The sequence below is a fragment of the Dendropsophus ebraccatus genome, chromosome 1 (genome assembly GCF_027789765.1).
Source record: "Dendropsophus ebraccatus isolate aDenEbr1 chromosome 1, aDenEbr1.pat, whole genome shotgun sequence".
NCBI lineage: Eukaryota > Metazoa > Chordata > Amphibia > Anura > Hylidae > Dendropsophus > Dendropsophus ebraccatus.
Window position 1 is genome coordinate 90,291,965 of NC_091454.1, and position 22,959 is coordinate 90,314,923.

Genomic DNA, 22,959 nt, shown 5'->3' on the forward strand with positions numbered 1-22,959 from the left:
CCCACATGTCAGCTTAGCGCTCCAGTGTCGCATTTCCGCAGTCCTTTGGTCCCACTCCCCATCATAGAGGTACCTTTTGACCGGATCGCAATGGACTTGGTGGGTCCCATTGTAAAGTCAGCTAGGGGTCACCAGTACATTCTAGTTGTGTTAGACTACGCGACCCGCTATCCTGAGGCTGTACCCCTAAGAAACACTGCATCTAAAACAATTGCACGGGAATTGTTTTATATGTTTTCCAGGGTGGGGATCCCCAAAGAAATCTTGACCGACCAAGGTACACCATTTGTGTCAAAGGTGATGAAAGAGCTATGCAAACTGTTTAAAATCTCACACCTACGTACCTCTGTATATCACCCACAGACAGACGGGTTAGTGGAGAGGTTTAATAAAACCCTGAAACATATGTTAAAAAAAGTGGTGGAAAAGGATGGTCGTGATTGGGATCACTTACTACCTTACCTGATGTTTTCTATTAGGGAAGTACCCCAAGCGTCCACAGGGTTCTCTCCCTTCGAATTAGTCTATGGTCGTCACCCTAGGGGTTTATTGGATATAGCGAAAGAGACATGGGAAAGTGAGTCCACCCCATACAACAGTGTTATAGAGCATGTAGCACAAATGCAGGACCGTATAGCCACTGTAATGCCCCTAGTAAGGGAACACCTCCAGAGGGCGCAAGAGGGTCAAAGCAGAATTTACAATCGTTCTGCAAGAATCAGGACATTCAGCCCAGGTGACCGGGTACTCATACTTGTTCCCACGGTAGAAAGCAAATTCTTAGCAAAGTGGCAGGGTCCCTATGAAATTGTAGAGAAGATCAGTGAGGTCAACTACAAGGTACACCAACCAGGTAGAAGGAAGCCTTTCCAAGTTTATCACATAAACTTGATCAAGCCCTGGAAAGACAGGGAATCCTTGGTGGCGACAAAGCCTGTTGGTCATCTGTCACCACCAATCCCTCCGGTCAGGATTGGTGACACCCTATCAGTGTCCCAGAAGCAGGAAGCCAAGGAGTTCCTGCAGAGAAATAAAGACAAGTTTTCTGACCTACCAGGGCGTACGCATCTCATTAGTCATCATGTGGAAACTGAGCCTAGAAGCAGAGTAAACCTTAAGCCCTATAGGATACCAGAAGCACGGAGGGAGGCGGTATCATCCGAGGTAAAACGTATGCTTGACCTAGGAGTCATTGAGGTGTCCCAGAGCGAGTGGTCCAGCCCGATTGTGTTAATCCCAAAGCCCAATGGAACTTGGAGGTTCTGTAATGACTTTAGAAAGTTAAATGAGATCTCCAAGTTCGATGCCTACCCCATGCCCAGGGTAGATGAGTTGATAGAAAGGATGGGTAATGCTAGGTACATAACTACCCTCAATCTCACTAAGGGCTACTGGCAGATCCCACTCACTCCTAAGGCTAGAGAGAAGACTGCATTCTCCACCCCTGATGGGCTCTTCCAATACGTAGTGATGCCATTCGGGTTACATGGAGCCCCTGCCACTTTTCAGAGGTTGATGGACTTGATTCTGCGACCACATCGTGATTACTCCGCGGCCTACCTCGATGATGTGGTCATTTTTAGCCCGGATTGGGAAAGTCACCTCTGTAAGGTCCAGGCGGTGTTAGATGCCATAAGTGATGCGGGGTTAACCATCAATGCAGAGAAGTGTGCACTAGCCTTAGAGGAGGCCAAATACTTGGGCTACATTATTGGAAGGGGGTTAGTGAAACCACAACTAAATAAAATTGAGGCAATACAGAATTGGCCTCAACCCCTCACAAAGAAACAGGTCAGAGCTTTCCTGGGTATTACGGGCTATTACCGAAGGTTTGTGCCAAATTTTGCTTCAGTTGCAGCCCCACTAACTGACCTGACAAAGGGTGCGAAGTCCGCAATGGTGACATGGACTCCAGAGGCTGAGAAGGCTTTTCAAAGCCTTAAGTCTGCCCTGTGCCAACAGCCTGTGCTAGTTACCCCTGACTTTAGGCGAGAGTTTCTAGTACAGACAGACGCCTCTAATACAGGGTTAGGTGCCGTCCTCTCACAGGTTGTGAATGGCGAGGAGCACCCGGTGATGTACTTGAGTAGGAAGCTATCCCCGGCCGAGAAAAACTATGCCATAGTTGAGCGAGAATGTCTGGCAGTGAAGTGGGCCCTAGAATCCCTGAAGTACTACTTACTAGGCAGGAGATTCAAGTTAGTGACAGACCATGCCCCCCTAACATGGATGAAAATAAACAAGGAGAAGAATGCAAGGGTGACTAGGTGGTTTCTGTCCCTACAAAACTTCAATTTCACTGTGGAACACCGGCCAGGGAAATTACAGGCGAATGCTGACGCCCTATCAAGGGTACACTGTCTGTGGGGACAAAACGCTCAGCCCTCCGGTCTGAAAAAGAGGGGGGGGATATGTAGACATGTCACAGGAGATGTGTTCGAGGGGGTGTACATCTCACCTAGGCTGATGCATAGTGTGAGATGGTAAGTCCAGGAGGGATCTGTTGCTCAGCAGTGTTATGCTGCTGAGTTATTATTTATTTTTACCGGGCCTGGATTTACATGGAATGGCAGGTAGGTTTTGGTAGTGGGACTTGCCATTCCCTCCCCCCGATCCAGTTTGGGTTTTGCCATCAGGTGAGCAATCAGCCTGAGAAGGTAAGAGCTCCACAGAGATGCAGGTGGGAGCTCTCAGCCAGGGTGAACAGCCTGCATGCTGTGTTTCCTGGGAGCAAGGAGTTCTATCACTGCTGGGGCCTGTTCACACCCCGCAATACTGCCGACTGAAGTGTCAGAGAGGTAACCTGCTGTGTTAGTTAGCGCCCAGACGGGCAAGACCTTTTTGTTTTGTTCTTAAAGCGCAGTGTTGCTATATTTCTGTTATGGACTGTTTATGCTGCAAATAAACGCCGAGCTGTTATTTTACAAGTCCAAGTCTGCTGTGAACTGTGTCCAAACACACCATCCCCCGGGAAGATCCCTACAATACTAAATATTGTTCATGACTCAGGGGAGGCGGGCACGGGAACCAGCAGGGTGGGAGAGTGCGAGGCGGGAGCCGGGGCATGACGTGGGCTGTTCCGCCTAGAGGATCGGGGTCCTCCGGATGTGGAGGTGGTAGATCGAGGTGACAGAGGTCTTTTGGCATTCCTGGAGGAAGACAGCAATTAGGGCCACTCAGGTATGGTGATGTCGGAGATGTTGAGATCTTGTAGGAATCCCGGGATGTCCTCCGGTGCCCGCAGGGTAAGAACTCGACCATTCAGGCGAACAATGAGGGCAAAGGGGAACCCCCAACAGTAGGGGATATTGCGATCACGTAGAATGTCCAGCACCGGGTGGAGGGCAGCCCTTTGAGCCAGGGTGTGTCGGGAAAGGTCCTGTAAGATAAGCAAATGCGCTCCTCTGTAGGTGACATTACGTCGGCGTCGGGCTCTCAGAAGCATTTCCGCTTTAGTGGAGTAAAAGTGGATGCAGCAAATAACGTCCCTGGGTCTCTGGTCGTCTCGGCTAGGGGGCCGCAGTGCCCTGTGCGCGTGCCCTATCTATCTCGATGTGCGTATTGGGGCGGTTGTTCCAGGAGGTCATTAAAGATGGTGGATAGCACAGCAAACAGATCAGAGGAAGGCACGGATTGCGGGAGACCGTGGATCCTGAGGTTGTTGCGCCTATTGCGATTCTCAATATCGTATCGTAGCAGATAGAGTAGTGGAGGTAGTCTCCTGCGCAGATTAAAGTACATCCACTTTGGAGGAGACCGTTGTGAGCTCAGCACGAAATTGCGCAAATTCATGTTTACATCCATTTAGCAGCTGCTTGGCCAGAGTGGAAATGTCGGTTTTAGTAGGAAGGGACTGGGTGAGAGTCCTGAGATCCGCTAGAGACACTGGTCCATTATCCTCCAACACTGAGGAGCGGCCGGGAGTCAGTGGAAATGACAAGTCAGGGATCCCGGAGGTCGCAGGTTGGGAGCAGATCCTGAAAATAGGGGGTGGTGCCCTCAACGGAGGGGGGTACTTCTGGCAACCTTCTAGGGGACAGGAAGCGTTTGTGAGGTGACACAGTGGCCGGTGCATGGATGAGGGCAACTGTGTGGGTTGCAGCAGACGTCGTGGCATGCGGGGGTGAGCTGCCCCATGAGGAACCCGAGGACCAGTGGGCAGAGGAGGCAGGGGAAAGTCCTCCTTGTTGTGCAGGTGGGGGTAGAGGCCGGGGGGCCCCCAGCTGATTCGGCCTGACACTGGGGGTGCAAACCAGGGATGGGGATGTCGCCTTGGGAGCGGCGCGGAGGCAGCGCCAAAGATGGGGGAGCATACTGCAGGGCCGCTGTGGAGGGAGGAGGTACCTGCTGGACACTCAGCTTAGTGTCCGCCTGCTGCTGTCGCTCCTCCGGTGAGTTCTGAGGGTGCTGCACGCTGCCCAAGGTGGAATCAAGATGGCCGCCAGAGCACATGGCGGATTGTGCGGGCGGCTAGGAGGAGGTCAGAGCGATCGTCCTCTGCTGCTGTGAATAGGTATCGGTGCCGGTGGGGACAGTTGGAGGGTGTCGGCACTCAGTGGCGGCCACAGATGACCGTGTGCGGGCTGCGGTGGGGGGATCTGGCGACTCAGGAGTATGGCGGCGGCCATGTTCTGTGTCCTGTGGCCCCGTCTCCTGCGCTGATGCTGGCGGCTCCGGGTGAGTGAAATATGTCCCGATATCCCCCCGGGGGGATGCAGAACGGGTTGAGGAAGGTCCCCTGGTCTTTTTTGCTGTTTTCCCCATGATGAAGCGGCCGATGCCAGCAGATTAGGGTCTGGGTCTGGAGGAGCTCAGGCAGAAGCGTCCTCACACGATCATAGCTGGTCACGCCCCCCCCCCCAGGAAGAGTCACATTTGTATTTGTATGATTAGAAAGGCTTTCTGCTGAGTGTAACAAATATGGTATTTAAGTAAATATTGTTAAGAGGATTAGCTTGGGTGGGATTCTGTTACTTTTTAATTGCATGAAGAAGCAGGGAGTGGTAATTACAGACTAGAACAGTCTATTACATGGGTATCCATCATTTGTTTAAAAACAGTGGGATTTAAAGTAAAGTTCTATTATGTCATTAAAGATGTCTGTACGCATACAGTAAGGTCAGCAATCGACTGAACTTCCTGATCAACAGAAGCCTCATTGAGCAAGCCTAAAAAAACTAATTGGTTAAAGAACAAATTAAAGGGGTTGTCCAGGAAAAAATGTATTAGATCCTTTATAGCTCAAACCTTCCCCCCCCCCCCCCCCACACACACACACTGCCCGGGTTTCCTACTGATCTGCACAACCTGCTTTCATCTTAACCTTTTGCCTCTTCCGCCTGTTTTGGCCTTAACGCCCGGGGCCTATTTTTCAAATCTGACCTGTCTCTCTTTATGTAGTGATAACTCTGCAATGCTTTTAACTATCACGGAGATTGTTTTTTCGTGACATATTCCTCTTTATGTTCGTGGTATACTTTTGTTGATACACTCAGTAGTGTTTTGTAAAAAAAACACTTTTGTGCAAAAATTTGAAAAATGTGTTTCTTTATACTCAAAATCGCTGAGAAAAATAGTCAATCCACATAAACGTATTATTACTGCAACATCTACATCATGTCTACTTTATGGTGATGTAATTTGGGGAATGTCCTTTTACTTTTTAGGATGCCGGCGCCGGCAGGGAAGGGGTGCCTAGGGGGAGCTTAGCAGCGGCACAGCATCACCCGATCTAAGGGAGGAAGCAGATCTCCCCATAGACGCCGCGGCCGTGGCGTCTATGAGGTTAACTGTCAAGGGGGGAGCACAGCTCCTCTCTGGGCAGTGGCAGCGGGAGGAGGCTAAGTGAGACAGCCTCCTCCCGCTGCCCGATCACTGCTAGGGACGTCATGATGGAGTCTGGCACTGCTTTTCATGACGTCCCTGGATGTCATATTGGGGGAAGAGGTTAATGCGTACTAAGTGCCTACTCAGACGATCACTGACTAAGGGAAATATTACATGGCCTAATATTCTGGATAAGTGAGGACCATTTTGCTACTCTGTATCCACAATCTGCCCCCTCGCCCCAAACCACTTGTACCTTCAGATAGCTGCTTTTAATCCAAGATCTGTCCTGGGGTCCGTTGAGCAGGTGATGCAGTTATTGTCCTAAATTGTCCTTACACCAATTTGACTTCTTGTCCCTGTGTCAAATTGGTGTGGCCTAGAGTGTCTATGAATTAGGCTTACCCGGCCTCTCTGTCCCTCCTCCCCGCCCTCTTCACTATTAGGAATTCCCCAGGCCGGATTTCTGCAAATCATCACTTTTCTGAACACTGCACATGTGCTGGATCATTAAGTCACCTGTGCATTGTTCAGACAAGAGATGAATGGGTGAAATCCTGCCATTGACATTTCTATAGATTAATAGGTCGGGGAGGAGGTACGGAGGGGCAATGCAAGCCTAGGGCATAGACACTCTAGGACACGCCATTTTGACACAAGGCTGCAAGTTTAAAAGATGTTTTTTTTAAGACAATAACTGCATCACCTGCCAAACGGACCCCGGGACTTTTAATCTTGGATTAAAAGCAGCTATCCGAAGGTCCCAAGCAGTGTCCCATCTCAGCCACTGAGCAGTCTGATCCTGCTTTGCCTCTTCATTTCAGGAGCAGGAAACATAGATGAGTAGTACTTTTACAACATGCCCAGCAACATATAAAACATTTTATTATGCACAAACACCTCTTTATGTCACTTTTCAAACCTTGTCAAGTTGCACATCGGTGCAGCGTCCGCTGAATTGCGGCAGCTACATGAGGACCAAGGCTTATAGGGTTCCTCATGTTGTTTTTTTTTAAAAAGTCTACGAGAGTCCAGGTGATGAGACTCCCACACATCTCTGTGCCCATTCATGTGCCTTCGTGAGTGGTCAGTTTTGCTCAGTTTTGTACTAATTTTCAAAAAGTTCCTAGACTTTTTATGTACATCTGTAATCAATACACTGCTTCGAGCAGAGCTGAGTGGTGACTAGCAACACAAATGGACGTAGTGCTCAGCAGAGTGCAGCTACCATTTAATTGGCCTCAGTGCCCAGATTCCCACAGATTAAAACTTCAAATGTGTCACTATGATTTTTTAGACTTTAGGGTATAAACCCACACACTGTATACACAGCGTATTTACTGCTGCGATACGCAGCAAATACGCAGCAAATACGCAGCAGATTAGATCTAAATAACTGAACACAGCGTCAAATCTGCACCATCAAATCTGCTGCGTATTTGTTGCGTATCTGCTGCGTATACGGTGTGTGGGTTGGTACCCTAAGGGTAGAAACCCACTTGACGTATTTGCTGCGTGAATCAGTGTTAAAAATAAGCAGGCAAAACGCAGGTTGGCTTTATACGATTGTTCTGCGTTAAAATACGCAATTGCGTATTTTTGAAGTGTGAAGCTTGTTGTTAGCAAAGCATCAGTTGTTAACAACCTGTGCGAAAAACGCATGTAGCTTCACGCTTCAAAAATACGCAATTGCGTATTTTAACACAGAACAATTGTATAAAGCCAACCTGCGTTTTGCCTGCTTATTTTTAACACTGATTCACGCAGCAAATACGTCAAGTGGGTTTGTACCCTTAAAGGGAGTCTGGCAGGAGACTTGTGCTGCCTAAGCCTTAAATCCCAACATACTCCCTTGTTACTAACCACTATGAGTCGGTGTGTCATTTCAGAGTAAAGCTTAGTGTAAAACCAACCTAGCAGTTCCTCCAGCTTCTTTCTGCCTAACACAGCTTGTTTTAAAGGTCTTTAACTATTGATGTATAGGGAGAAACTTGTCAACCCTGTTTGTTGCTCTAAGGAAATTGCAGTATTAGACTTTTTGACAAATTAGTTCTAACTTTTTTCCTGACTTTTTTTGTGAGAGGAAAAGGATTAACTCATTTAGTAAGTGTTATTTTAAAAGAGCAAGGAGTGGTGGCTGAACGCCCAACAGAATTGGTTTGATTATTCCCTGTGAAGCTTGTTAAAACTCATTTGGACACTTAAAAAAAAACTAATAGACTGTTCATTATGAGCATGAAGATAATAATAATAATTGTAGGTTTATTGCTGGGAACATGTCATATATTACTCACAGACATTTAGGACCTTTACGAGTACATTCACACATCTGCTATTTTTGTTGACATTTTCATTAAAGTGGACCTGTCGTTATAACTTTTAAAATCTAAATTAACAGTAGATGTGATATAAAGCAAGTTTGCAATTTACATTCATTGGGGGAGATTTATCAAATATGGTGTAGCATGAAACTGTCTCAGTTGCCCCTAGCAACCAATCAGATTCCACTTTTCATTTCTCACAGACTATTTGGAAAATGAATCTGGAATCTGATTGGTTGCTAGGGGCAACTGAGCCTGTTTCACTTTACACCATGTTTGATAAATCTCCCCCATTATTTTTTTTAGTTATCATGGAAAACATGGCACTTCCTGTTTTCTGACTTTCTGTTCTCAAAAAACAGGAAACTGAAAACAAGGGGTCCTGTGTATCCCAGGCCATGTGAGCACAGTCATGTGACTGATTGACATGTTGAGCTGTTACTCTCTGTACTGGCCTGGAATTCCTGTGTTTAGTCTGTTTTTTTTCAACCAGCACAAGTCAGAAAATCTGCTTTCAGGAGACTGGACCTGGATTTCAGGTAAGTTCAGCTTTGTTTTACAGCATGATAACAAAAAAAAAATAATGAACGTATATTGCAAACTTGCTTCATTTCACATCTACTGTTGATTTAGATTTTGAAAATTATAATGACAGGTACACTTTAATTTGTATGGCCCCATTTACACACCCATAGGTGTTACATGTCTGTGCTGGGGCCATTATACAGGCCGCAGTTCACTTATGAATGAGTCTGTATAATCACAGATGGCTACGGATGCACATCAGTTGTGCTGACCACAGCTGCAGGTCTGCAACTGCAGACAGCCCTATGGACATGTCAACCTGGTGTCATGCCTGTGCCTGTTCAGACCTCGGAGTACTCCATGGTTTGTGGTATACGGCCGACACTGAGCTCTTAGCCACAATTTAGTATTTGAATTATGTGTTTCATTTGTACCAGTCTGAACACTGTGTGAACACAGCTAATTGCTTCTGCTCTGGTAAATTGATTCTCTACCCCACCACTCTCTTTCATGCTGAGTTCCCTCTGGTCATTAAACAGTTAACCTTTATTTTGCCTGTGATTGACGTTCTGCTTTTCCACTCATCCTTTGCTTTGTAGTGTGTGTCCTGGGTGCCTGGTATAAGCATGAGCTGCACCAGGTCCCTGGTGTCCTATAAAGTGTTTTGGCCCTATTCCACGGGTCGTTTTAGAGGAGCAAACGGGCGCTATTAGCGCTCGTTTGCTCCTCGTTCCCCGCTCGCTGCCGCCGCTATTCAACGCGGCTGCAGCGAGCGGGTGAGTGCGGGAGGGGCGGCGGGGAGCTGCTGGGGGGGCTGCCCGGGGGATCGCTGATCGTCCATAGGATATAGCAGCGTCTGCTGCCGATGCTCCTATTCAACGGAGTGACGGCAGCAGATCGCTGCTATATCAGTCGCTTGTTTTTCAACATGTTAAAAAACAAGCGACTGCAACGATCAGCCGACATGAACGATGTCGGCTGATCGTTGCACTCTATTCCACGGAACGATTATCGTCCGTAGCGGTCGATATCGTCCGAAAACGAACGATAATCGTTCCGTGGAATAGGGCCATTTGTCCGGTAGTCTTTGCTAGCTATTGGACTCTCTGAGCGTGCCAAGCGTACCCTGTATCTGTATCTCTATACCTGACTATTCTGATCTCAGCTCTTTTATCTCTGACTACAGTTCTGTATCCTGACTTCGTACCGCATTTTCCATTACATTTGACCCCGGCCAATAAAACCATTCCTTGGTCTTCATTTCGTGTTCTACACGAGGCGAATATTAGAAAACGTCGCCCAGTTGCCTGCAGTCACCTAGGGCTGTCTTGAGGCAAGCAGGTAGGGACAGCTGGGGGGAACCAGTCCAGGGCTCAGTGTCCGTTTCCTTCTCGTTCCATTCTCGATCATCCAGTGGCAGCCTAGAGGACACTGGTCTAAGTGTTGTATAAATCTATTTTGGTTTACAAAATAGTATAATTTTTTTTTTTTATTCCCTTTCCCTTCCAACATATCATTATTTTCCTGTTGAGTCAAACCTGCAGGGCGCCATTCTTTTATTTTAACTTCTACTCCTAATGTATTTATAGAAGAAGAGGAGTGTCATGAGGATGGCAGTGAGAGGGCCGGAAATCAAGACAATCGATTGGTAATTAAAAGAGAAGGTGTTGTATGGATGGGAGGTTGGAAGTGGAGGAGCCTGACCGCCCGGAAGTGGCTGCTGTTCATTATACGTGAGCGGTGGGACCTTTTGGACTGGTGGGGCCAGCTGCTCATGGGACCTGGGGGACCGGGTTCATGGGCAGTTGGGATGAATGAAATACAGCCTGTTCTTCCCTGGTGAAGCCCTTGACAGGGGTATATCTGGTGGAGGTAAAGAGCTAGAAGAGTGGATGAAATCAACACGCTGAAATGGTAAATGCAAAGATTATTTTCTCTTTATTTATTTGTGTTATAGAATGGTGGCATTGGGTGGGGATGGATTTTGACCCGGCTCCATGGCTCTTCGCCTCTCGGTGTCGGGGGGGGGGGGGGGCGCGGCTGACCGGCGACCTGGGGGTGTGAATGGGATATAAGTGTTAGTATAAATTATAGAGGGTGGAGGGTAGGATATAGTTGATAGGAGTAGAAGTTAAAATAAAAGAATGGCGCCCTGCAGGTTTGACTCAACAGGAAAATAATGATATGTTGGAAGGGAAAGGGAATAAAAAAAAAAAATTATACTATTTTGTAAACCAAAATAGATTTATACAACACTTAGACCAGTGTCCTCTAGGCTGCCACTGGATGATCGAGAATGGAACGAGAAGGAAACGGACACTGAGCCCTGGACTGGTTCCCCCCAGCTGTCCCTACCTGCTTGCCTCAAGACAGCCCTAGGTGACTGCAGGCAACTGGGCGACGTTTTCTAATATTCGCCTCGTGTAGAACACGAAATGAAGACCAAGGAATGGTTTTATTGGCCGGGGTCAAATGTAATGGAAAATGCGGTACGAAGTCAGGATACAGAACTGTAGTCAGAGATAAAAGAGCTGAGATCAGAATAGTCAGGTATAGAGATACAGATACAGGGTACGCTTGGCACGCTCAGAGAGTCCAATAGCTAGCAAAGACTACCGGACAAATGGCCCTATTCCACGGAACGATTATCGTTCGTTTTCGGACGATATCGACCGCTACGGACGATAATCGTTCCGTGGAATAGAGTGCAACGATCAGCCGACATCGTTCATGTCGGCTGATCGTTGCAGTCGCTTGTTTTTCAACATGTTGAAAAAAAAGCGACTGATATAGCAGCGATCTGCTGCCGTCGCTCCGTTGAATAGGAGCATCGGCAGCAGACGCTGCTATATCCTATGGGCTGCCTGGACGATCAGCGATCCCCCGGGCAGCCCCCCCAGCAGCTCCCCGCCGCCCCTCCCGCACTCACCCACTCGCTGCAGCCGCGTTGAATAGAGGAGAAAAAAAAAAGAAAAAAAAAAACTTTGTAGACAGGAGAAAAAAAATAAAAAATTGTAAAACCAGAATGAGAAAAGGGAAAAAAAAAAAACAAAAAACTTTGTAGAAAGGGAAAAAAAAAAATTTGTAAAACCAGAATGAGAAAAGGGAAAAAAAAAAAAAAAAAAAACATTATGAGAAAAGGGAAGAAAAAAAAAAAAAAAAGAGGAAACAACCATCCAATGTCCCGACCAGTGGACCCCTTCCCCCCATCCCCCCAATTTTACCTGCCATATTTGGAGAATCAAACAATTTGTCTATTTTACCAAAGGTTTTAACACTTTCTTTCCCTGGACTGGTTCCTTTGTTAATTTTTGGTCCCATCACCTGCAATTACCAACACTTATAATCTTCCTAGTCCTCTCACCAAAAAAAAAAAACAAAAAAAAAAAAAAACACCACCGTTAATAGAGTTAGATTACAGAAGAAGCAGCTCAGTATCACGATAACACCCAGCTATTTTATCACTGCCTGTAAGATAATGGCATTATAGAAAACCTCAGTCATTTAAGAAAGACACAGTTCCTCAGTTAGCACCAATAGAAATGTAGAGATATCCAAAATAGTGCTGTGAGGGGAATACGAGAGCCATATGTAAGATACTTTGATTGTGTAAATTAACCGCTTGATAGGGACTGTATTCCTCGGAGATAGAATATTTTCTTACTGCCACTGTTCTAACTTTATACTAACACTGGAAAGGGAGGAGTGGGGTCACAGACTGCTGGACTGTCTTCATTGAAGTGAGAGGGGTGAGACTGAGAATAGCGGCGATCATTGTAGTATCCTCTACCTGTTTGGGAACAATAACAATTTTGTGAACACAAAATAGTATAATTACTTGTCCCAAGTTCCTAACCATGATTACACCAGTATTAATTACAATTTTTTTAGTCCCCTTAGGGACTCGTTTAAGCAATTATTTTGTTGCGTATACAGGTCAGTGTAATACATAAGTAATGTACTGATCTGTTCAGTTGGTGATCTACTAGTACATCCTGCCTGTGTCAGACTTTGATTGAAGATCTGTCATAGCAGCCACAGAGGCCTAAAGAAGGCCTTGACTTTAGCATCCTATTAGCATTAGCTTGCCCTGTGCCATTTATTGATGGTGGCAGTTTGCTGCTCAAATCAGCCGGCAGCCACAGTGGGCTCACCATACCTATTAATGCTGTCATGATATATAGTTATGTCATGGTGCATAAATAGGGTATTTCTGTCTGTTATCCCTTGTTTAAAATTGTAAACGTTTAGCAGCCCTATAGGGAATGAATAGAATGCAGGCTAAAAAGAAAGAAAAGTATAAAGGAAAGACAGATACTTCACCTGTCACCTTGTAACCAATTCTGACTTTGGCTCAAAACTTACATCAAGAACTGCCACAAGAATTGCATGTGTCATTAAAGTGTACTTACAACATTGGTCTCCCATCTGAGTCTCTAGGTGTCTGACTGAACTTTTGTGGAAAAGGTGGGAGACCAACGCTGGAGGTACACTTTAAACTTAATAGATGTCAATAGGGCTTTACTCAATAGGGCTTAATAGATGTCAATAGGGCAAATATAAAACACAATCAAATATAATTAACTTTGTTGATAATCTGGAGACACAGAGCCTTTATTTGGCCACACATTGCAGCCCTCCACGAGTTATCTGCTGTAGTTATCTTTATACCTGGGGACTAAAGGTAACTTGTGATCACTTTTATGTTGATAGAATCGTGAGTCATCAACAGACTCAGACTAGCCCACCAGGGAATTAAAGAATCTGCTTGATCCCAAGCTAGAGTGGCCTACTGTGCAAGCATCAGCAGTTAGCTTCTTGGAGGGCGCACTTGGCTGTCAGTGCAGTAAGTGTCCCATTAAGTGCAAGTGCTCCTGATGACCGCTCACAGTTAAATGAGGCACTGTGACTGAGCGAGAGGGAGAAGAGAGCCTGGAGGATCGCAGAGCTGCAGGCCTCAAAATATGCTGGGATTTGAAGTACAGAAGAACAGACAATCTTCTGATAACTTCCGTTACTGTAGCAAGATTAACTGATGGACCGGCAGGACTGATGGTTGTAAACCAAAGATTGCAGCCACTAGGAACCTTTACAAAACCACCATTTTTTAAAGGGTTACCCCTCAGAAACTACAACTCCCAGCATACCTGCAAAGAGATTCATTTGTATAGGACATTCTGAGAGTTCTGATTATTCACAAGGGAATTGTGGACACAAATACAGATTAATCCAGGATGGGACTGGGTGAGTATGCCATTTCTCACTGGTTCTTCATTGGCGGTTGCCTGGGATCATTTCCAGTGGTGGGCTCTAGGTACAAAAGTCCAACACTGGGCATCAGGATGGTCCCGGTGGTCTTCCCTGCCCCACCAACTATGATTGATTGATCTTTCTGATTATCCAAACAGAGAGATCTATCTGTAAAGCCTGGTGGGGCAGGAAAAAGCCTCCTGAGACCGGCACAATGGCTGTGTAAAAATTATGACAGGTTCCCTTTGAAAACTATGTACAACTGACATGCAAACTGCTTTGTGTGTATATTTTTGTCATAACCGCTTTAACCAGTAAGTCATGCTATGGAATGTGTAATGATGTCATTTGTTGTGACAGCACAACATCGAGGAACTATATTTATATTCAAAAAGCAAAAAGCTCTATTGTCTGCAATTGCCAATGGTTGTAAAGGTAAGCCTCTAGTCACACCTGTGTTGGAGCTTATGTTGAGAGAATGGAGCAGATTCACTATTCCATTGCAATGCTTTGGAAACTTAGATGAGGCAGTCTAAAAGCCCTATTACACCAAACGATTACTTGGCTGATTACCGGCCGTTTCAGCCAATAATTGCTTGGTGTAATAGGACATGTTAAAAGGCAATGATCATGCCCAATGTCAGCTGATCGTTGTCTTTCAACATGTTGAAAATGACACGATCAAGACAGCAATGGTTTGCTACACGTCGCCCGTGTAACAGAAGTGGCAGCAGCTGACTTCAATGGGCTGCCCGGACGATCTAATGATCGTCTAGGCCGCCCCTCCCGATTGCTGTCTTATAACACAGACAGCTAGTGGGGAACGAGGTGAAAGCGAGCGCTGACCTTACAGGTCTTTAGTCCAAGAGACTAATTGGTAGCCCCCAAAAAACCTATATTAACCTCTTTTGAAATAATGGGCATACTCTTTAATAAATCATAGCAAAAACATGAAAGCTAATAGGAGACACATACTGGTTAAAACCACGTGGACACTGCCTAAGTAGAGAAGAATCGAATGGCAGTAACAATAGCTCTATATCATATTGGCCACCTGCACATATGTATATAGACTTGTGTTGTAGCAGTATAAACCAGTTGCAGACTGGCTATAAACCTAGGCTCATACCCATGCTAGCTAAAATAAAATTGCTCATACCCCCTCAATATGCCTGGTTCCTTGACATTCACATGTTTCATAGTGCTGTCCATAGCCGCAGACCCATAGCTACAGACAGCACTGTAGACGTGAATCTGTAGTTGTCTGCAATGCATCTGTGTCTCAATTGCAGGTCTGTATTAGGACCTGTCAGTTTTTTTAAGGCACGGATCACTGTCCTGTAACATGTACGGAATGTGTAAATGCATAAATCTTTATATTGTTTAAATTTAAATGATAACTGTCCTAATTGCAGGCAACAATCAAAAAATCGTTTGCATGTTGACCGTTGATTTAGATCTGTTCCTAAAATCATTGTTAACCGTTCGCTATTCGTTTGCTGTAGTTCCGCATATTGTTCACTAATTGCTCAGTGTAATTTCACATTGTTCATTGTTTTGCTGGGATCAGATGGAGTAAACGATCGTAGTAACGATCGCAACTAACGATTATCATTCTGTGTAATATGTTGAACGATTTTAGGTTAACGATAAACAATCTTGTTTGTGATTGTTTATGGTTAGTTGTTAAAAACGCTTTGTCTAATATGACCCTAACTTATAGAACCTTACTGCTAGGGACCACAAAGTATAATTCTCTCTTTTCACCCTGCAGTAACACTATCTTCCTTTTTGCACCACTCAGTTATAATGCATATTGGGGGACATTTATCAAAATACACCCGTGGCATATGCGACAGAGAAAGGGCACATTCTCCCCTTTTCTGTGGAGTACGCCAGCCATATCCCCCACTCACCTGATGGGAGGGCAGAAATGGCGTGGCAAGGCAGAGGTGTGGCCTCCTTCCGTGCCTCATTTATCAAGGTTAACATCTGCAAACAGATGTAAACCAGGCAAAAATTTACACCTGCTTCGCTGCAGGTGTAAATTTGGTTGCAATTCCTGCGCCAAGTGCTTAACTTGCCGGATCCACTAAGAGGCATGCGCATCTGGCGGGGGAGGGGCCAAGTTTAACACTACAATTACACGGAGCGATAATTCGCCCAATTGATCGTTTAACAATTTTGAAGCAACAATTTGGTTTTTATAACGATCAGCATTTAGATGAATAAATCGTAAGAAAAATCTTTTGAAAATTCGTAAGAAAAATAGTTATTGCGAACGTTTTTAAGATCGCTTAAGCCCATCTTTTACAAAGGGTAAATCGGTGAAAGACTGTTTCCACAAAGCGATCTGCGAAATTTCAGAGAACGACGAACGACGATTTAAGAATATATTGAAAGATCAAAATGAATGATTTCTCGCTCATCGTTTGATCGTTTGCTGTGTTTACACAGTATGATTATCGCTCAAATCCGATAGTTTATGCGACAATTCAAATGATAATCGTTCCATGTAAACGCAGCATAAGACTGTTGTGCTATTATGCCGATCTTATTTTAATCTAACTGAGTTAGATAGCTTTAGTAAATCAGTGCCACTGTGTAGTACATAAACATAACATACAGCAGAAGGCAATATATATTACACACTGCATCAGCATTCCAATAAAGTTATGTGTGTTATTCAGTAAGCAACACTAAAATTATAGGGGTGGGGGATTGGAAACAAGGGGAAAGGGAGGGAGAAATTAGAGGGCTGAGCTTTTGAATGTTTACATTTCTAATATGTTCTTTCCTATTTTTCTGTAGGTAGAGATCTTTGGGTTTTGGTTTTGGGGAAATACCCAAATGTGCATACAGTTGGAATTCCAGAATTCAAGTATATTGCAAATATGCATGGGAATGAGGTATGTGCCCAGTGAAGATATCTAAAATACCATCAGTTTCTTGTTTTATTTATAATTGTAAATGTAATTATTCATCAGTTGTACCATAATTAAGGGATGTTTTGTTGCAGGAGAACCTGCTGACTTCGGAAATTTTACTCTTCACCCATAAATCTATTAATATTTGTTTTAGTTTCAATGCCCCTAAAGTTTATAATGTTTTGTGCTTTGCTAAGGAAGTCAGTGTTATATGCATTGTGGGTCTGAATAGCTTTTGCATGCAAGGGTTAGTTTCTCAAGCTATTTAGGCTAATATCTAGTAACAGTGACATCTAGTGGGTAGCTGGTGGAATACACCTTACCCCTGATATTCTATTTTGATGCATTAGTTAGCACTGTAGCAGCAATACAGTGAAGCGGAACTACTGGGGATAACTGCCAATGCATTAGAATAGACATTAGAGAAGGCTGAGTATAAATAGCGATGAACACTCAAACCTCAACTAATACTCTCTGTGACATGCCAAACACTTTTTAGAATAACAGGGACACTGTATTGATCACTGACTATTTTGCTATATTTTCACTATTGCACTCAATGTGAAAGTCAAAATCTGCATGCAAAGTATTGTTGTGGATTTTGCTGTGGATTACTCATTAAAGTCTGTGAATTACAAAAACATTTTTTGCGTAATCAACATCGGCAATAAAAAAACAAAACACAAATCCACATGATTTGCTACAGATTTGTCCTGTGGTTTCCCTGTGGACCCATGTGGAATTGCCTAATGGCTGCTAAAAAAGCCCAAAACACAAATAAAGGCCCAGATTTATCAAACTGTGTAAAATAGTAACTGGTGTAAACTGCCCACAGCAACCAATCACAGCTCAGCTTTTCTGCTCTGATAAAATAAAAGCTGAGCCGTGATTGGCTACTGTGGGCAGTTTACACCAGTTGCTATTTTACACAGTTTGATAAATCTGGGCCAACATAATATAGAAGTTTTAAATCTTTTTTTTCCCCCTTATCTAGGCAGTGGGAAGAGAATTAATGCTCCATTTGATTGACTACCTACTGACAAATTATCAAAAGGATGCCAACATTACGCAATTGATTACCAATACCAGAATACATATTATGCCTTCAATGAACCCAGATGGCTTTGAAATGTCAGTGGTTCGGGATTGTGACTCTGTTACTGGCAGGCAAGTAACCAAACAATTTCTGCTCAAGTGTATGAATGCAAAGATAGAAATTGTGTACTTCTATTTACACATAACAAGTGTTCTGAGAATAAAAAATACATAGCAGTAATAAAAGGATAATAAAGATAAAGAACCAATAAATGATTTTGCATTTGCAAATTATTATTTCCACCATAGTAATAGTACAGTTGTAGAAACATGTAGGTAAACGAGTATTGTTAAACTGTACAGTTGTGTTGGATGAAAAAATGATTAGGGTTAAGGCTTCCAAATAGCTCCTATGTACCTTAGCCAATTCTACCAAGAGGGTCCACTACAACCTTTATGAAGTGAGCATGGACCCTTACAGAATTAAGATAATTCAAAGGATCAAAGTGATATTACCATGCAGACAGTCATTAAAATAAAACCTTTATACATTGCTACCCAATGTGAATCATGTGTCCACAGACCATGAAACACTTGCTAGAGGACTGGTCACCACTCTTGTCCTGTCCATTTTAGCAAATACATTTAATTCCCATGAAATAAAATGACCTATTCTTATAGCTCTGTGAGGTGCCGTTCCTCTGTTATTCTTTGTAGAAATCTATGACAAAATGACCTACTGGGCGTTACCATTTGGGGGCGTGTGTCTGACATTATCCAATCAGAGCTGATAATACCAGACCATATATGGTGATACTTTTCTAGTAGAAATAACAGAGGAACAGCGCATCAGAGAGCTATAAGAAAATATGTTCCAAAATTGTTATTTAATAGTGCATGTATTTAGTACGAGAGACATGCCAGGAGTGATGGAGGTATTTAAAATAGGTAGAAAGGTGATATGGTAAAATAGTGGCGCACTCATTATAGGATTTCATGGGAAATATATTACTGTGTCATACCACATATACTAAATGGCCACTTTATTTGACACACTGGCCTTTTCACAATTGCAGCTTCCTTGTATGGAAAGTTTACATGTGGCCATGTAGAATAGGAAAATTGAGTGACACAAGCAACTTTGAGGTCTTTGGTGACAGAATTTCACTGTAGGGTTTTCTCATGCAAAATGCTCATCAATAAGTGATAAGCTATCCTGTGGATTGCCATCCGTACCTTTAAGGTGCCCCCAGACACTGCTTTTTGTGCCATTTTTCTGGCCTTTAAAAGGCACTCCAAAGTGCCAAAGATTATCTTGGTGATTTTTTCAGATGTTTTTGACTTGAGGTGTGAGTGGCCTTTTTTGCCTTGGTGTTTTTAAGATGAACAGAAGAAATTCCATTGAACTCTATGGGAGAGAAACGCCTTTGTTTGCAGAAAAAAAAATGCAAACTCGGCATGATCTGTTTTGGAAAAACTGGCACAGAGCCAAAAAAAAACGCCACAAAAAAATCCTGGAAAGTATGGCATTTCATGAAATTTCATTGACTCACAGCTAGCATCTGGCCACCGCATTTTTGCTTAATAAAAAATGTAGCCAGTGTAAAACCAGCCTTAATATATTTTTACACATTAAGGCTACGTTCACACTACGTAAGTTTCCGGCCGTAGCGCGTTCCGTGAATAAGCGGCCGGAAACTTACGTAGTTTGCGTACAATGGAAAGTATACGATCTACGGGCGCACAGTTCACACTACGTACGAACTTACGCCCGGATCGTATGCGTCGCCGTAAAAAATAAACCAGACCATTGTTTCCGGACGGAAATGCTGTAACTTACGCCCGTAGCGTAACATGCGGTCCCGTACATAGTGGTGATTTCTTCATTTTGCTAGCTTTTTGTTCCGATCCAAAAGGTTCTGTGGGGTGTCCGGGGCTAGGCGAAGATTTCCAAGTAAAAGACCGCTGTCAGATCGCTACGAAGAGCGCTCGGGAAGCGTAAGTACGCTACGGGCATAAGTTCGCGGTCCGTACGTATCCGGCCGCAACTTGCGTAAAGTCCCGGCCAGAGTTTGATACTTATATGTCCGGCCGCGAAAAATATGCGGCCGGACATATACGTAGTGTGAACCTAGCCTTAAAAAGCATTTGTATTTTCAGCTTCTATCTGTAACTTCAGATTTCTATTAATAGGTACAATAAAAATGGCTATGATCTGAACAGGAATTTTCCTGATGCATTTGAAGAGAACACAGATCAGATCCAGCCGGAAACACAGGCAGTTATGAATTGGATTAAAAGTGAAAGTTTTGTGCTTTCTGCTAACTTCCATGGTGGAGCTATGGTTGCCAGCTACCCATATGATAACTCGTATAACGGTAAGATGCTGCTTATCAGTGTCCCAAATAACTATAATATACAATGAAAGGACGGTGTCTGTACCTAAAGTGTCACCGTCGTTATAACTTTCAAAGATGGGATATAAAGCAAGTTTGCAACTCACAATTATAATTTGTTTGTTATAATGCTGTAAAACAAAGCCAGGTCCAGTTCCCAGAAGGCAGATTTTTAGTCTTGTGTTGGTTGAAAAAAAGAGACTAAATTCATGAAGTTCTAGCCAGTACAGAGAGTCACGGCTCAGTGTGTCCATCAATCACATGGCTGCCTTCTCTGTGAGCGCTCAGATGGCCTGGGAAACACAGAACTTCTTGTGTTTAGAATCTTAAGGGGAAAAAAAGTCTTCACACAGGAAGTACAGTGTTTTTCCAGATTACTTAAAAAAAAAAATTTTATTGCAAACATGCTCAGTGCTTTACTGTTGATTTAGAAAGTTATAACGACAGTGACACTTTAAGAACAGAACAGTATTTTTCGGAGAAATGTGTTTGTACATGCAGTTTGCAAATTTCTAAGACCAGAGCCTGTAAGTACTAAAGGTAATTTACTAGAGCATATAACTAATCTTAGCATCTCCTTTACAGTACCTCCAGATGTTGATGTATTGACGTACCTAGCTGGACTGTACTCTAAAAATAATCTCCAAATGTCCAGTGCCAATTCTTGTCCTGACTCGGCTGGTTTTGCTAATGGAATCACAAATGGTGCTGTGTGGTACAAAGTAAAAGGTGAGTCACCAGCTTTTTCTATTATATAGCATTTTTATCCTTTATTTTTTGTGTAAGATACTCAAGGAAGCAGATACTCAGATAGCTTGTGCTAAAAAAAATAATGCACATAAGGTAGTGATATTTGCCCTAACCTTTCCACTGCCATGGACCTTCAGCTTGGATGAGCATGCATGTTCATTTAAATGGGGAGAAGACAATCTATTACCAAAGCAAATAACTGAACTTGTTAAAAGGAAACATGCCAGTCCTTGTTTTTACCATCATCTGCCTTTGTGTAAGAATTGGCATCCATATTAAATTGTCTTTAGGGCTATGTTCCCGTATAGTATTTTTGCTCAGTATTTTGCCACCAAAACCAGGAGTGATTGAAAACACAGAAAGGCTTTGTTCCCACATTGCTGAAATTTAGTGGATGGTCGCCATTTAATGGCAAATAACGGCTGCTAATTTAAAAGACTTACCGTTATTTCCCATTAAAGGGGTTATCCAGCGCTACACAAACATGGCCACTTTTCCCCCTACTGATGTCTCCAGTTCAGGTGCAGTTTGCAATTAAGCTCCGTTTACTTTAATGGAACTGAGTTTCAAAACTAGGGATGGTCCGGACCGAGTTCGGTTTCGTACGAACCCGAACCCTCAGTAATGATTTACGCTGTCTGCCCGCTCCGTGGAGCGGGCGGATCCAGCGGGAGGACCGCCTGGAAAACTGGGATACAGCCATAGCCATAGGCTGTATCCCAGTTTTCCGGGCGTTCCTCACGCTGTATCCGCCCGCTCCACGGAGCAGGCAGACAGCGGGATTCTGCTGCCGAGCGTTCGGGTTCATACGAACCCGAACCTCGGCAGGTTCGGACCATCCCTATTCAAAACCCCACACAAACTGGAGACAACAGTAGGGGGAAAGTGGCCATGTTTTTGTAGTGCTGGATAACCCCTTGAAATGACTGCTATCCACTAAGTTTCAACAATGTGTGAACTAGACCTTTCTGTGTTTTTAATCCACTCCTGGTTTTGGTTGCAAAATACTAAGCAAATATACTGTGTGGGAACATAGGCTAGGACCTGCTGATGTTAATCTACTATTTATGGACTGTATTATGCAGCATTTCTATTCTGTTCAGTCCCATAGCAAAAAACTGTAGGGGCCCTCCTCCCCCACGTGTATGATGCCAGGAGAAGCTGAAAGTCTTTAAATGTTCACTGGAGTTTACTGATACAGCTGCACAGCTGTATGAGTACTTTCCCGCAAAAATGTAAACAATGTCTTACAGCCTTTCTGGCATCATATTGATGCACAACGCTGGAATTGCTGCATGTTTATTGCGCAGCTTCACAGCGCCAGCGGCAGAGCACTGTCCATGGTCCGGGGATTGGACAGTGCAGCTGCCAATGCCAGAAGAGCCTTCCGTTAGTACCATGGAGGCAGATCATGTGATCTATCAAGGGGGACCTGGGTTGCCCTGCCCGCAGGCCCCATAGTAGTAGCAGTTGGTCTGCCTTCATGGTAGCTACGCCACTGTGTTCAGGAGATCCATTCTTCTCAATGCCTATTTCATCAAAATTGGGGAATAGATGCTAGTACATTTTAGGAATGTTTCTCTTCTCCCTGTCTACAACATATCAAAAGTTGTTGTTTTTTATATGTCAGTTGCTATTTTTATTATGCTTTCTTTAAAATGCAGACAATTTCAGAGTAGACCATAGCTGTTTGTTCTAAAGGGGCCTGTTATTATTTCATGCTGCCCTTGGTTTGGCAGTACAAGTTCCCATAGTAGGAACCATTCCTTCCAAAAATAATATGAAGGCTGTGAGACCAATCATTCACACTACTGTTTCAAACTTCCAGCATATATTACATAGAAATAAATTTAGGAAGACTAAAAGGGGTACTCTGGCCATTTTTTCTATATATAATGCTGCTCTTGCATAAGCAGTAAATTATTCTCA

At 43.9% G+C, this 22,959-nt stretch overlaps 1 protein-coding gene across 3 annotated transcripts in view; it reads left to right on the forward strand.

The window, feature by feature from the left end:
- The window catches only part of CPM (carboxypeptidase M), a 141,499-nt gene that overhangs the window by 114,112 nt on the left and 4,428 nt on the right, over window positions 1-22,959 (forward strand). For all 3 annotated transcript variants that reach the window (XM_069955869.1, XM_069955863.1, XM_069955864.1), the window contains 4 exons: window positions 16,734-16,831; window positions 17,844-18,016; window positions 20,078-20,262; window positions 20,866-21,009. In XM_069955869.1, coding sequence (XP_069811970.1) covers window positions 16,734-16,831; window positions 17,844-18,016; window positions 20,078-20,262; window positions 20,866-21,009 — 600 coding nt within the window. The remainder of the gene's footprint in view (window positions 1-16,733; window positions 16,832-17,843; window positions 18,017-20,077; window positions 20,263-20,865; window positions 21,010-22,959) is intronic.